Genomic DNA, 16,782 nt, shown 5'->3' with positions numbered 1-16,782 from the left:
GAGAGTGAGGGACTCCTAAGGAGGCAGGATGCAACCCGGAACCCCACACTATAAATACCACCCAGTCGAATTGGAGGACTGTGATAGAGCAAAAAAAAAATAAATAATAATAATAATAATAATAATAATAATAATAACTGTAATTACAAAATTCACATTATGTGAAAGTATTTCAAAGAAATACAATACTAATCTATCCATGTCACTTTTAATTAAGGTCAACTCTCTCTCTCTCTCTCTCTCTCTCTCTCTCTCTCTCTCTCTCTCTCTCTCTCTCTCTCTCTCTCTCATGCAATGCAAACTGTGTAAGGTGTGGTATAGCATAGTTAATCCACAAAACCTAATCAGAAAATGTGCTGCATGCAACATTCCGACCCATCCACAATGTGCTGAGGTAATGCAAGATATGAGAAAAGATACCAGAATATTTTGCTCAACATGTCTATCATGGATAGACAATGTTATTAAATCAAGATTGAATGTACAAATAGTTGAGGATGAAGAAGAAGAGGAAGAGGAAGAAGAAGAGGAAAACAGACGAGAAGTAAACAAAACTGAAATGACAGAAAAAAATAAGGAAAACAAAGAACAAGGATAAAGTATGGATGCAGAAGATAACTCATTGATACTACATATGAGGCAATAAAGCAGCATAACTTAAGAAAAATAAATTACGATATGACAACACAAAAGAAAATCCCGAAGAGGCTCTACCCAGATCTACACAATGACGGGAAAGAGGAAAAATAGACAAAAAAGACAAAGTCTGCATCCTTTTGAAAAGAGACAATTGCAGATTTGGAGAAAGATGTTACTACAAACATCCTAAGGTATGTCACAACTATGAAATATATGGTAAATGTGCATACCTAGATGGCTATGAGATGATTGCAGAGATCTGCATCCAAAAATATGCAAAAACCTAAAAGAAGGAAAAGGATGTAAGTTCAACAAAAAATGTAAATATATGCACCCTGTAGCCATGAATCATAATCAAATAAATAATCAATCAAGTAATAAAATCCAAAATAAGAAAGAAACAAATAAAGAGAGGAATAAAGAATATCAGGTAAAAGAAAAAAGCAAGCCATCAATGAGATATGCAGAGATGTCAGCAAAAAATTTCAAAGCCTCAGCTCCAAGATTCTACTCAAGAGATAATAACTGTATTTATTATGCAAAAGGATATTGCAGATACGGAGAAAATTGCAGATTCAGAAACAAAATTAATAATTATGATAAAGGAAGATCAAATATATATTATGGAAAAGTTGGATTTTTTAATGTCAGAATTTCTGGAAATGAAAAAAAAGAACAACATACCAGAACAGGAAAGAGACATGGGAAAATCCTTATTATTACCAATATTAAATGAAGGAGAAAACACGCAAACCATCATAGTGATGAATGCGCAAGGTTTAGTTACGAGTAACTCAAAAAGAAAAATAGAGTACTTAGAAGAACTAACCGCCCAAATTGAAAAGAAAATAGATATTAATGAATGAGAAGTTGAAATCCCTGGTATCCCAAGCCCAAGGACTGGGAATGATGATCAAATAAAAGGGTTCCAAACTTATAGATCAGATAGAAAAAATAGGAATCAAGGGGGAACCGCAATATATGGGAAAGACAAAAAACAAGGAAAAATATATGAGAAATATAGTAACTCGGAATGTGAACTAATAGCGGTAGAATTTGAATCTGAAAAATTAATGAACATAGTAATATATAGACCTCCTAATACTAAAGAGTTTGACTTAATAATAGAAAAATTGGGATGATATATGTAGAAATCACAAGGACTGGACTATTCTCCTATCTGGAGACTTTCAACTTTCCTTTCGTAGACTGGAAAGAACGAACAGGAGATTGTGGTTGTACTTATACATATAAAAAAGAGAGTAATAGCAGTGCAGAAGATAAGAGGCAATTCGAAAAGCTATTAGATATGCTACTAGAATACAACATTCAACAAATAAATCACCTGCCAACAAGAAAGGAATATACTTTAGACCTAGTATTTGTGAACGAGATGAAATTATGTTAAGAAATAATAGTTATAAAGCGAGTATTTCAGACCATAATGACAGAGAATTAACAGTCCATTCCAAAGCAAGTAAAAACAGAGATAAGCAAGAAATGAAAAAGTGGGAAGGATATGGAAAATACAACTTCTACAGTAAAAATATAAAATGGTCAGAAATAAATGAAGAATTAAACAAAGATTGGGATAACATTTTCGTAAGTGATGACATAAGGGTAAATACGGAGATATTACATAAAATATTAGAGAAAATAGTGGATAAATATATACCGAAGAAGAAAAGTAAACATCAGTCATGCAACCCAACCAAAGACAGAAGGTATCTTGTTCGCCAGAAAATCAGAAAGTGGAAAAAAAGGTCTTGCAAAAGAAAAAAAATGCATGGAAAGTTATAGAACTAAAAAGTAAGATAGAAAATGCAGAACAAAAGATTATACAATCAAAAGAAAATGAAAAACGGGACTTGGAAGAAAAAACCCTAATAAATATCAAGCAAAACCACAAACTATTATACTCATACGCGAAAAAAAGGAATAAAAGAAGAATAGAAATAGGCCCTCTAAGAATTGAAGGGAGATTAACAAATGAAAAAATGGAAATTTGCAACATATTGGCAAAACGATATAAGAGAGAATTCACCCCTAGAATAGATAATGAAGATAATGATATAGAAGTAAGGGACGAAAATAGTGAATATTTAGCTGACATAGATATTAATGAAGCTGATATTGTGCAGGCTATTAATGAAATTAAAAATGGAGCTGCAGCAGGGCCTGATGGAGTTCCTGCTATTTTGTTAAAGAAAGTAGTTCATTCTATTGCAAGGCCACTTGCAATATTATTAAGACAAAGTGTAGATACAGGCACAATTTATGATGAGCACAAATTAGCATATATTGCCCCTACATTCAAAAGTGGATCAAGACTAGAGGCAAGTAATTATAGGCCTGTGAGTCTAACATCACATATTATGAAAGTGTATGAAAGGCTAATGGAGAAAAATATTATGAAACATTTAATAAAAAATAATCTGTTTAATATAGGACAACATGGTTTCGTACCCGGAAAAAGTACACAAACCCAACTGTTAGTCCACCGTGAAAACATATACAAAAATATGAAAAGCGGAAATGAAACAGATGTGGTTTATCTAGACTTTGCAAAAGCTTTTGACAAGGTAGACCATAATATATTAGCAAAGAAAATTAGAAAACATAATATAGTGGATAAAGTAGGAAGATGGTTAAAAGAATTTTTACACAACAGAAAACAGATAGTTAAGGACTCGGTAGTGAGTAGCTTCGCCGATAACACAAGAATAAGTAGAGAAATTACTTGTGATGATGATAGGAACGCGCTACGAAGAGACCTTAACAAAGTATATGATTGGGCAGAGGTAAATAGGATGGTATTTAACTATGATAAATTTGAATCAATAAACTATGGAGACAGAGAAGGAAAGCTATACTATGCATATAGGGGACCTAATAATGAGACAATCACAAATAAGGAAGCAGTTAAAGACCTTGGTGTGATGATGAATAGGACCATGTTAAGCTGACGATCAAATAGCAATTCTATTGGCAAAATGTAAAGCAAAAATGGGAATGTTGTTACGGCATTTTAAAACAAGAAAAGCTGAACATATGATTATGCTTTATAAAACATATGTTCATAGTTCACTTGAATATTGCAATATGATATGGTACCCACACTATCAAAAGGATATTGCACAAATAGAGAGTGTAAAAAGGTCCTTTACAGCTAGAATAGAAGAAGTTAAGGACCTTGACTACTGGGAAAGACTACAATCCTTAAAATTATATAGTCTAAGAAAGGAGAAGAGAACGCTACATGATAATTCAGGCATGGAAACAGATAGAAGGAATAGCTGGAAACATCATGGAGCTAAAAATATCAGAAAGAGCAAGCAGAGGTAGATTAATAGTGCCCAAAACTATACCAGGAAAAATAAGGAAAGCACACAAGACATTAATCCACTACGCACCAGCATCGATAATGCAGCATCTATTCAATGCGTTGCCAGCTCATCTGAGGGATATAACAGGAGTGAGTGTAGATGTGTTCAAGAATAAGCTTGACAAATATCTAAACTGCATCCCAGACCATCCAAGATTGGAAGATGCAAAATATACCGGAAGATGTAATAGCAACTCTCTGGTAGACATTAGAAGTGCCTCATACTGAGGGACCTGGGGCAACCCGAACAAGATGTAAGGTCTGTAAGGTAAGGTCTCTCTCTTTTGCCACACAAGATAATAATGTCATCGTGGTAATTCCCTCCCTCTCTTTCGCTGGAAGCGTTATAAGTATTTTTTGAGAGAACAGAGAGATAAACACACTCTCTCTCTCTCTCTCTCTCTCTCTCTCTCTCTCTCTCTCTCTCTCTCTCTCTCTCTCTCTCTCTCTCTCTCTCTTTTACCAAGATGAAAGAATTTTTATGGTACTAGTATGTAAAATGTTTATTGATAATTTCAGTTATTTAACCCTTAAACGCCGACTGGACGTATTTTACGTCTACATTTTTTGTCTCTCGGGTGCCGACTGCACGTATTTTACGTCGACATACAAAAGTTTTTTTTTAAATTTGCGGAAAAATACTTTTAGGCCTACCAGCCAAAAACTCTTGAATCACGCGCCTTGGGGGATGCTGGGAGTTCACAGATCAAGGTGTTGTTTTGTTTACAATCGATACACAGGCGCGCAAGCGCGAATTTCTTTCTTGCCGAACTAAAAAGTATCTGTGACACATCTCGGAAATTATTTCGTCACTTTGACCATATTTTGATAACCATTGTAAATTAGCCGTTACATGAAGTATTATATATGAAAATGTGCGCATTTTTATGTAGAATACAACAATAAAATACCCATGATTGTAGCTTTTATCAGTTTTGAGATATTTTCATATAAATAAAGTTAATTGCCGAAATTTCAACCTTCGGTCAACTTTGACTCTACCGAAATGGTCGAAAAACGCAATTGTAAGCTAAAACGCTTATATTCTAGTAATATTCAATCATTTACCTTAATTTTGCAACAAATTGGAAGTCTCTAGCACAATATTTCGATTTATGGTGAATTTATGAAAAAAATAACATTTTCTTTACGTCCGCGCAGTAACTCTTCCGAAAAAATCATACGTGCGATTGTGGTAATGTTTGCACCATTTTAAATTAGCCGTTACATAGAGTTTTATATATGAAAATGTGCGCAATTCCATGTAGAATACAACAAAAAATAATTGAAGGTTGTAGCTTTTCTCGTTTTTGAAATATTTGCATATAAATCACGATAAATAGAAAAAACCACGTTCGGTGAACTTTGACTCTACCGAAATGGTCGAAAAACGCAATTGTAAGCTAAAACTCTACAGTCTAGTAATATTCAGTCATTTATCTTCATCTTGAAACAAATTCGAAGTCTCTAGCACAATATTTAGATTTATGGTGAATTTAAAAAAAAATCTTTCCTTCCCTCCGCGCGCAGATTCTCCACCACAAATCTCCGAAATACGTATGTACCATTCTCGGAATATTTGCTCCATTTCATATTAGGCATTTCATAGAGTTTTATATATGAAAATGTGCGCAATTTTATGTAGAATAAAATTAAAATATTTGAAGGTTGTAGCTTTTTCTTATTTCCGAATAATTGCATATAAAAATATATGTATATAAAAAAATTCGACATTGGGGGCGGTCAACTTTAACTCGTCAGATATGGTAGAAAACTGCAAATTGTAAGCTAATACTCTTACAGTATAGTAATATTCAATCATTTGTCTTCATTTGAAAGTAATTGGAAGTCTCTAGACAATATTTAGAATTATGGTGAATTTTTGAAAAAAAGTATTTGTTTACGTCCGCACGTTACGAATTCATGCATTATTTTGTGTATATATTTTTCTCTGTTGCTTGATTGTTTTACAATGTGTTATATACCAAAATGATTGCAATTTAGTGTAAATTACAACGAAAAAAAAGTAACTTGTTACCTTAACCGTTTTGCGCACAGCGCGATTTGAATACAATTATATAGAAATTTCGTTTTGCGCTATCATATATCGCATTATTTTATATATGATAATGATAATTTTTTTCATTTCTGATGGTTGCATACTAAACTTCAGGCAATGACAAAAAAAGGAGCCAAAAAATGAAACTCTTAATCTGAAAACTAAGCGCGCTGTGATTTTTTGAAAAAAAATATTTTTTCCGCTTCCTCGCTCACTCCGAAACCCCTCCGGCACACGGGAAACAAATTTATTTTTACCGCTCCGGCGTAAGAGGGTTGTTAATAATAATAATAATAATAATAATAAAACTGTAATTACAAAATGCATAATGGTAGTATTTTAAAGAGATGAAAATTACCTTTCCATTTCACTTGTAAGGATAACTCCTCTTTCTTACTGAGATGAGAGAATTTTTATGGTAAATGCATGTGTTTATTATATTTTCAAATAATAATAATAATAGAAGTAGTAATAATACGATAACTAATTTCAAATGAAAATTCTTCCCTTCGTCTTTTTCTGTATCAATTTCCTTACCTTCTCATAACTCCAGTGACGCTCGGAGCTGGGAAAGTAATAATGCCATACAATGGTCAACGAATTTAATGGTTTTTATGTAATTCTCTCTCTCTCTCTCTTACTGAGATGAGATAATTTTCATGGACATGTATGTAATAAGTTTATCATTAATATTTTCCAATAATAATACTATAACTGTAATTACAAAATTCATATGTGAATATTTTAAATACAAAAATCATTCCATTTCACTCTTTTAAATACTGTAAGGACAACTCTCTCTCTCTCTCTCTCTCTCTCTCTCTCTCTCTCTCTCTCTCTCTCTCTCTCTCTCTCTCTCCACAACTGTCTCTCTTGGCTGCAAGTGTTATAAGTATGTATGTAAGTATATACCTTTAAGGGTACTAATGTTTAGGATTACTTTGAAATTATATCAATACAATCTCTAAGATTAATACAGTAATATGATAATAATTCAAGGTAAATTTGATGCAGGATGTTACATAAGGTATACATTTGGTGTTTCCATTTCTTCCTTCTTTTATCTCTCTCGCTCTCAGCAAAAGAATTGATAGACAGACAAACGTAATTGTTCAGTCCTCTCCTTCTCTCTTCTCTGGAGAAATATATGTATTTATGGGAGGGGAAAAAAAGTGTTGCCTACAGACGTTCATTTCAATCTATTCATTTCAATCTATTGATATCGTAAGGAGTTATTCTCTCTCTCTCTCTCTCTCTCTCTCTCTCTCTCTCTCTCTCTCTCTCTCTCTCTCTGCTATTGGCTATTTATATATTTCTAATAGTAAAATGTTTAAGATGACTTTAAAATGATATTAATAGTATCAATTCAATGGTATATTTGATGTAGGATAATACTTTAAGTAGACATTTGGTATTTGAACTTTCAAGATAGGCTGATATAGGTATTTTTAGAGGGGAGTTCTAACTATTCGCGGGTTTGAGCTATTCGCGTGGGTGTCTGGTACACATCTCCCGTGAAATAAAATATTAATATATAATATATATTATATATATATATATATATATATATATATATATATATATATATATATATATAGATATATAGATATATATATATACACAGTGGACCCCCGTATTCGCGTACTCACACATTCGCGGATTCTATTGGGAACGTTTTCCTGTATTATTCGCGGAAAATTCGCGCATTCGCGGTATTTTTCTATGAGAAATATCCATAAATTCCTGGTTTTTGTAATCAATTTCATCATAAAATGCACTTTTTGTGATAAAACTATTACCAAGTATGAACATTTTTAGTGGTTTTTTCTTAAGTTTTAACTAACAAAATAGGCTGTTTTTAGCGTTTTTATAGGGGTTCCAAACATTCGCGGATTCTAACTATTCGCCGGGGGGTCTGGTACGGCAGCCCCCTAATACCCCCGGGGGGACCACTTGTTATATTATATAATATATTATAGGGGGGTATATATTTATATATATATATATATATATATATACCATTATTATAATATATATATTATATATATAATATAAGTATATAGTTATATATATATTAATTATTATATAATTATAATATATAATATATTATATATATATATATAACATTCATACATACAGTAAATTAACACAAAAACAAGTAAATTAAAAGTGCGGAAGTTCAGTGGCTTGTGATGATCACAAGAAAGGTCCTAAAAGAGATTTAATTAGAAGTATATGAAAAACAGAAGGAGTGCCGAGGCAACAGGGAACCCCCAGAAGTATACTGCTCCCATGAGACATTAACAAACGCCAAGGAGGTAAGCCTCCTTGACAGACGCAGGGATTAAAAGGGGTAAATGGGAAGGGTAGGCCATTAAAAATTCGAGAGAAGTACATTTGGCAACGTAGGGGCCACGCTCAAAATCGACAAGGAGCCGATAGGGTATAATAAATAACAACCACAAGACAGTATATATAATATATATATATATATATATATATATATATTATATATATATATATATATATATATATATATAAAAAAAAAATATATATAGGGTAAAAAAAAAAGACCCAACTGGGAAAAACAGTTTATTAACAGTCAGGCAACAGCTCAAGAAAACATGTCAGCCAAAAGGAAAGTGGAATGTTTACATCTGGGCAGAAAGGTATCCTCGCCTACCGGACGTAGTTACTAACTAACCACCTAGTTCAAGAATTTTAACAACCGTGTTCCAGCTTCACTGTAAGCATATTCCTAATGTAAAGAACTGAGGGTTTGTATATTGTGTAGAAACAAAATTAGGTTAAGGATAGTCAAGTTTGTAACTTCTAAATTTGTTCCCATTGTCCAGCACCAATTGTGTAAAAAGAAAAGAAAAGAAAAAAAAAAGCCCCTACAATATTATTACTAACATCAATTAACACTAACACTGTCTGCATAAGGACACGGCATGAAGAATTCTGCCAAGAACATAAACATTTCAACACCACCTGGTAAGAAACAGGAGATTACAGAGACAGTCCTAGCAGGTTAGCCAAACTTATTTAATTTTATTTTAAATGCCGAAAATAGCTAATGACATGCCATATATACCTAATGACACAAAGACATAAGCTAACTTTCACAGTAGGTAAGATTCATTTCCAATGTTATGAAATAAAATGGAAAGCTTAATTAATTAAAGCTTACTGATATAATTACATAATACAGTACAGGCAGCCCCTGCATATCGCCGGCAGTGGTTAACGCTGTTCTGGTTTTATGGCACTTAGGTAACGACGTCGTTAACCAGATTTTCAGCAACATTAAGTGATTTTCAGTGTCGGTAAATGGTTTATTAGCATCAGTAAGCGGTTTACTGGTGTCGGTAAGTGCTTTATTGGCGCTGATAAGTGGTTAACGGTGCCAATGAGCAGTTTCATTGAGCTTATGATGTTAAAAAATGCCATTTATTATTATAATTAGTATCAGCAATTATCGGTTATTGGCGATTTTTGGTTAGCGGCCCTCAGCCAGGAATGGAACCTCCCACCCGCCATAACTTGGGGCTGTCTATACAGGTATCTGGAAATCCACTCTGCCCATACTTACCCCCTTTATCAAACCCCATTCTGATAACTGTTATAGTACTTCTATGCCTGCTTAAATCTCAGCTACTATACGTAGTCCAAATTCACTGCCAAACCTGTAAAAAAAATTAAAAAATTAAATACAACATGAAAATTAGCAGGGATATTTTCTTCCAATAAACAAGTTGGGGTACTTAAAGCAGTACCGGAAATTCAATGGAAAACAAAATGGGCAAAAGAAAGAACAAGGGGAACAATAGCTATTCATTTAAGTTTTTGACACATTGCAAGCCTTCTTATTTTTTATTCGTGACCACAAAACTTGCCAATTTAGAATTTGGAATGCTTGTTGGAGAACAGGATGGTACTGTCCTACAATACCCATTATCCATATCCATAATTTTGGAATCAATACATATTATCTGAATAAATTTTATTTTCTTACTGTAGTAGTAAAATTCTTTTAATTTTCTCTGGAGCCACTTCTATTAGGAGACAGCATTTTTTTTTATAGAAAAAAATCAGTTACATGCAAAATTACCATAATATTAACATTCTTTACACACATTAATAAAGTAATAAAGTTGAAACCAGGGTGAACACTCTCATGAACACCTGGGGAGCGGTCAAGACCCTGAAATAAGAGTACCCTGAATTGGTACATCTCCCCGAGGACAAAGCGGAGGTAATTGCAGGACAACTGATGGATGGGTATCTGGAAATATGCATCCTTCAAGTCCACCGTAAGCATGAAGTTGTTCTCTCTGATGGAGGCGAGCACAGTACGAGCCGTCTCCGTCTTGAACCAAGTCTGGCGAATTAATCGGTTCAAGGAAGAGAGGTCTATGAATGGTGTCCATCCCCCACAAGTCTTCTCTACAGCCAACACGACTTCTTCAGCACCCATGCTCAGCATCTTTTGCACTTCTTGCAATAGTGCTTGATACGTTGGTGATCCTATGAGGTATGGCTGCAGATGGACTGGGTGGTTGATGAGGGGTGGCAGAAACTCCAAAGGAAGTAGATATCCCTCCCGAAGGATGTCTACTACCCAGGTCTACGCTCCGCATCACTGCCATGTTGCCCAATGGCTCGATAGGCACACCCCCCAGCAATGGCAGCAGCTTGAGGGGAACACTGCCTCTAGCGTTTTCCCTTCTTCTTTCTCTTAACCCCCTTTCCAGAAGGCAAGGAGGGCTGAAAGGGATGTGACTGTGCCCCCTTCAACGGGATAGAAGAAGGCTGGGTCGTTCCATGGGTGCCCTTAGAAGAGGACTTCTTGTGGGCCGAGGAACAGCTAGTGAGACTCGTTCTAGCCACAGTGGAGTGTGAAGACCCAGAGGTCTTTGCCACTGACTGGTGGACAAGGTCGTCTTTATTGTCGTCATCCCAGTGCTTGTCTACCGCAGCGTCTACCTGCTCTCTGTTGAAGAAAGAGCCAGAACCCAGCAAAGCTCCATTGCAAAGGGCCAAGTTCAACTCAGGACTGAGAGACCTGGATACTAGAGAGAAAACAGCATCTCTTCTTTTGAGTACCAGGTTTGCCCACAGGTTTGTCATCTGGTGGGACAGGTAGGGCAGCTTGTCAGATCGATTGGACCGAAGAGAATTCTTCTGCCTAGAGACAAAATTGTTTGCCTGGCCAAATACTTCTTCAGAAAGCGCAGACCACGGCAGCCCCATCAAAACCGTGGGTTCCTTCTTAGGACCCCAGAAAGATGTGAGACAAGAGGGGGCAGTTTCCCAAAGAAGAGGCCATGGTTGTTTCCCCGAGATCGTTGTGCTGATAAATCAGCACTACAATCTCACCGAAGGTCCTCAGTAACTCAGTGGTGTTCGAGTCTCTATGCAAAGAGTGCTCCTGATTTACTCAATGACATGGGCGTACGTCTGGTGGGGTCCTAAACCCCCTCCAGCTGAGCCCTGCGGAGAATAATCTGCAGGATTCCTCTTATCCACCTTGGCCCTCCTGGTGTACCCCAAGGAAGTAGAGAGAATAGGTGAGGAGGATCAGATGCTCTCCTTTGTCCTACTAGCAGCACTGCTGGGAGGAATGAGCCCCATGCCATCATTAACCCACGGTGATGAAGGCAGTGCAGGTCTAGGAGAGCATGGTCGCCTAGGTGAGACACTTTCCCGAGGAGAATGCAAAAATTCTCGCCACACGGCTGAGGAGCTTGGCCTTGTCATACTCTGTTGCTCACTCGAATGTGGGAGAGAGTCAGGTGAGGCTGTGGGCCAACAGGATGGCGAGAACATGCACTGTCCTCACAACACACCCCAGTCCTCTTCGAAGCCAAAACCTTGTAAAAAGAGGACTGCACAGGGGACCTCCTCTTAGCTCCTCCCGATGCCTTCCCAAGAGACAGCAACATCTTTTCTGGCACCTGATGAAGAGCTAGACTTGGCTTTCACAGGTGGGACCCAGTTACCAGTGCGGTTCAGTCCTTTCTCTTGCCCTGTGCCACTGTACCTAGGCCGAGAGGTCTCTCCATCACTGACAGTGGACATGTGGACCCCTGGAGGGCTGTAAACTTGGGGAGACTCGCGAACAAGTACCCGACACAGCTTCAGTTCCAGGGGCAGAACCCTTAGATCCGAAGACAGGAGAATGAACCTCAGTACAAACTCCTGGGGCTCCCGTGACACTCCTGAAGGAGCAGGCGAGCCAACAAGAGCGCCAATTGCTTCCTCGGGAAGAGGATGCAGACCCTTAGAAGGCTCGTGACCAGATTTCTAGGGGGCAGAGAGGCTACCTTCCTCTTCTTAGGCCGAGAAGCCTTCAAAGAGGGAGGTGAGGTGGCAGCAGACAACGAAGACGGAGACAACGACACTTTACGAGACCTCTTATTCCTTGACTTCTTCGCCAGCTTCCGCAGGAGAGTTGTCAGGGGGCCCCGATGTGGGGAGCAGGCCCAGGAATAGCAACAGGAATGGCAGGCAGGGTCACCTCTAACAGGACTAGGAACCACAGGAACAGGCATGGGTGCTACACCAAAAACAGGAGGTGGCACTGAGATCACAGGCACTGGGAGATGGCGAGCTGGCAGATGGGCATGCGTACCCAACACCACCCTAGGGGTCATGTTGGTTGGGTGGTGAGCAAAAACTAGGTGGGATGCAAGACTAAAACTTTGTAGTTACTGTACATGTAATGGAGCTGACTACAGCTGAGTTACCACAGTGCTGGCATTAGTACTATTCATGTGTGCCAGCAATGCATCCACAGACGAAGGCCCCAACAGGCCCAGCGAAGCCCACGCCTGATCCAATCCTGACACCTCACCTGCAGAAGACTAAGTTGGGTTAATGGGAGGGGTACCCCCTCGCCCCAAAGGAGTACCTTTGGAGCAAGAGAGACCCACAGACGAGTACTGTCCTGGTCCACAGCTTCCCTGCCCAACCCCCCATTTTCCTCCCCCAACAAGTCGGATGAGGAAGGTGAAGTAGAGGCTTCCCCCAAAAAGAACACAGTGGGTATGGGATGATTGCCGGGAGAGAGGTAGGAAGACAACGGATTAACTATCAAGGGCGTGATTGCTGACGTGTTACCCAGAACCACTGGGAAAGGTGTCTTCCTGACACACCGCCTCCTCCTGACAAACCTCCCTCACAGCGCTGTAGACCAATCACAACACTCAGCTCAATGATTATTTATATCACCCTTATGCCCTCCACAGAAGGAACGCACGACACAAGGATCAACATCCATGGAAGACTAGAAGCTTTCATACTTAAGTGATTGTGAATCTTTGCTTTGCATTTCAATAAAGATATTACTCTCAAACTCACAAAGAACACAACCATGCACATATAAAACACAGAACAAGGAAAAATACCACCGGGATTGAAAAGAAATCAGCTTGAAAACAGTCGGACAGAGAGAGAGTGAAGAAACACATCTTTCCCCGGTGACAGCCAAAAGCAAATTGGAATGTTTACATCTGGTCCGAAGGAACTCCCAACTACTGGACCGGTAGTTAACTACCAAACTGCCTCGTTTAAAGATTTCAGCGGCCGCGTACAGGCTATGCCTTCAATAATTCCAGTTGTAAAGGACCGAGGGTTTATATATCATATAGGAACAAAGAAATGATTAACGAACTGTTAGTCGTTTTCTCAGTAGTAACAGGTGTTTCCGAAAGTGGGCAGGTCCAGTTCACCTACACTAACAATGGCAGCACTTCCGGCAAAATTGCTTGGTAAATCACTTACGTGAAAGCAACCTTTTCTCTCTCTCCCTCTCTCCCCTCCACTGAATAACACAAATAATTTTATCCTTTAATGAAATGTGGATTGCTGTATCGACATAAAATTATTATACTAAAATTCCATCATCGGTTATTACAATTTTTTTAATCTTTTGACATAGGCTCTATGACGACACATTGCTAGAGGATTGGAAGTAGCTAATGACAGCTCGTAGCAATCCTCTCTCTCCATGATGATACGCTATTGGCTGGAGGAACTGAAAGTAGCAAATAACAGCTTGCAACAAGCCTCTTATTTCCTTGATGGCATGCTATTGGCTGGAAGGGTGGAATTCCAACCAATCACAAAGGTTGTACCTAAATGGCTTAGCATTTCTTTTCCCTCTCTCTGAGATGAGAGAGATTTTTTATGCATTTTTGTATAGTTTTATAGATAAACATACTGTTACTTCATCATTAATTTTTTCCATATTTTTGCATTTCCATGACTAGGAAAATCTAAGTAAAAATTTACAGAGTAGCTCTGTGAAATTCCAAGTCTTTTTTTTGTTAGACAAGCAGTGAGGCAAACAGTCTCTAAAACAGGAGAATGTTAAAAATTTTGAGTTTTTTTTTATGAAAGACTCAATAAAAATGCAGGTTATGTCATTTTCAAGACACCCAAAGAATTCTCAAAGAACTAAAGGTAAGGTTTTCCTACAATTTTCTACGACTGTTTCAGTTTACAACAATTTTTGGTTTAGATGCGGTATCAGAGCGAAACCCGTCATATACCGGATACTGCCTGTACAGTACAAATTACGATACTGCATTCTATTTTAACGTCAACCATTTATTTCTTTTCAAGGGTAATGTATTAAGCTAACTTTTCAATTAAATTACAGTAACTTAAATTTCATTTAAAAGTAAGCTTAATACTTTGGGAGTATGATTAGGGTCATATTTAGTGCTTAAACTCTAGAAATAAGCATCTACATAAGTTACATATTAGTAATTTTAGTAACCAAACCAAACTTACATGAATCCTCGCCTTGCACAAGGGGTTCTGGAACCTAACCCAGCATGAGTTCAAGGTACGTACTATTACTACTATATAAGGTAGTGACATGGAAGTGTCTGTCATTCCGGTTGCTGATTGTTGGTCGATTATTATTAACCTCACATCTTTATCAGGGACCCTTCGGAATGGGTGTTTTGGGCAGGGTAAAACATACGGAGAGAGAACGGACATGTTGATGTTATGATCACTACTGCTACGCTGGAAGTCATAAGGGAGCCATGTGTTCAAAAAAGGATTAACTGACTACGAGACCTATTATAAAAGGAACTAGCTATACTAACCTAATCTACCCTAACCTAACCTAACATAGTAAGCGGTGTTACTTAGCCATTGATACTACTACGCGTGATAGCATTCCAGGATCATCCACAAACGAAAGTATTCCAGGATTGCCCAAGTGCTAAAGCATTTGGGATTGCCAACATAGTATAATGACATATAAGTTATGAGGTTAATTACAGGTTCCAGTCAATTGCCAGAAAAAAAAAATCGTAAATTGTTCATAAGCAACCAAAATAGACTAGGATAAAGGAAAAGTCAATCTCTAAGGTAGCCTAATAGGTAGTACTCGATGTGCAGCAACCCCATAGTTCTACCCTGGAGTTCTTATGCTGTGCTCTTGAGTCTTCTTAAGGTTAATATGCTTGGTTACTAGTATAAAAGTCAGGCTAAAATCTAGTATATACCTTGATCTATTGTTACAGAGGTGTTTACCATCTTTTAACATTCATTACAATGGGGTTGGTATTAAAATGGTTCTCATGGGTATGGGTGTGATAATACAGTAAAATTTTACCACAAATTATATATAATTACCTACGTAAAATTAAATCCTACCTCGGCTACACTCAATGAACAACAAGCCCTGGCTAGGTACTTGCACTAATCTAGGGTGCTACACAAGTTACAGTTGCCTAGCGCACAGAAAACTTGGGAATGCAGTGGTATGCTGTAATTAGAAACATTCCGTCTACACAGAAAATGCAAGCCATACTCACGTAAATGCACAGAAATATCACAGAGCTTTTACTTAGGAGTTAGGTACTACAATGCCGTACCAGCCACGTCCACTTTCGGAGGTTGTTGACATCTACTAAAATCCCTTGTTCTATTTTACTACTTACAAAGTTCTCTTTTGACTGATATGTACCAAAACTAGTGAGCAATTATATTCACAATGAGTTCCTTCAAATATATCAAATCATTAAAGTTGCGCTCTTTATTGTATATAAACTACAATTTTCACCGCTTATAATAAAACTTCTATGTTTACAAAATAGCCACGTACCAATTCCAAGTGTTCGAAGGTATGGAGTTTTCAACTTCGTGTTTTTTCTATTTGTCTTCCAGAGCACAATATATAAATTATCACCAACACACTACGTTAAGCAAAAACAATTTTTAATCATATACAATTCCAGTTGTCTATAGAGCATATGAAGAGTCAATCATAAATTACGAAGACAGCAACGAAAACGAACGCATCACAAAACCACTAATGCCCCTTCCTGCAGATTTTAAACAGAACTTGAAAGCAGTATAATGTTTACTAAGGCTCACTCGTTGAAAGTGACCATTGGCTGCGTTTATGAGAGCCATTTGCAAATTTCAGTCACGATTCAAACTGAATTTTTCAACATCGATTATGATAAGTAATATGGAAATGTTCGTCATCACATCTCACTGGTTTGCATTGAAACGACCTTCTCTTGTCATTCATAATTGTTTATTCGGTCCAATACCCAGACCGCTTTCATTTGACAATTGTAATTTATAGTTTTATTAATAATTTGTTCCTGTATTTCGTGACTTTTTGGTGAATATATGGTTTCTTTTATTTCCTCCAGTTTTTGCA

The 16,782-nt window shown here is 37.3% G+C and overlaps 1 protein-coding gene across 3 annotated transcripts in view; it reads right to left on the bottom strand.

Annotated features, from left to right (window-relative positions):
• Nucleotides 1-16,415, bottom strand: part of LOC135196172 (UDP-galactose translocator-like) — an 81,358-nt gene extending 64,943 nt beyond the window's left edge. Inside the window, exons 1-2 of one of the 3 annotated variants that reach the window (XM_064222752.1) lie at nucleotides 16,216-16,415; nucleotides 9,679-9,772 (exon numbers count right to left, since the gene is read on the bottom strand). In XM_064222752.1, coding sequence (XP_064078822.1) covers nucleotides 9,679-9,697 — 19 coding nt within the window. In that variant the 5' untranslated portion in view covers nucleotides 9,698-9,772; nucleotides 16,216-16,415. The other 2 variants (XM_064222751.1, XM_064222753.1) reach the window with 2 other exon arrangements.
• Nucleotides 16,416-16,782: the final 367 nt, after the last annotated feature.

This window comes from Macrobrachium nipponense, chromosome 17, assembly GCF_015104395.2.
Source record: "Macrobrachium nipponense isolate FS-2020 chromosome 17, ASM1510439v2, whole genome shotgun sequence".
Lineage (NCBI taxonomy): Eukaryota > Metazoa > Arthropoda > Malacostraca > Decapoda > Palaemonidae > Macrobrachium > Macrobrachium nipponense.
The sequence above is the reverse complement of the archived record's forward strand: the minus strand, read 5'-3'. Positions and strand labels throughout refer to the sequence as shown.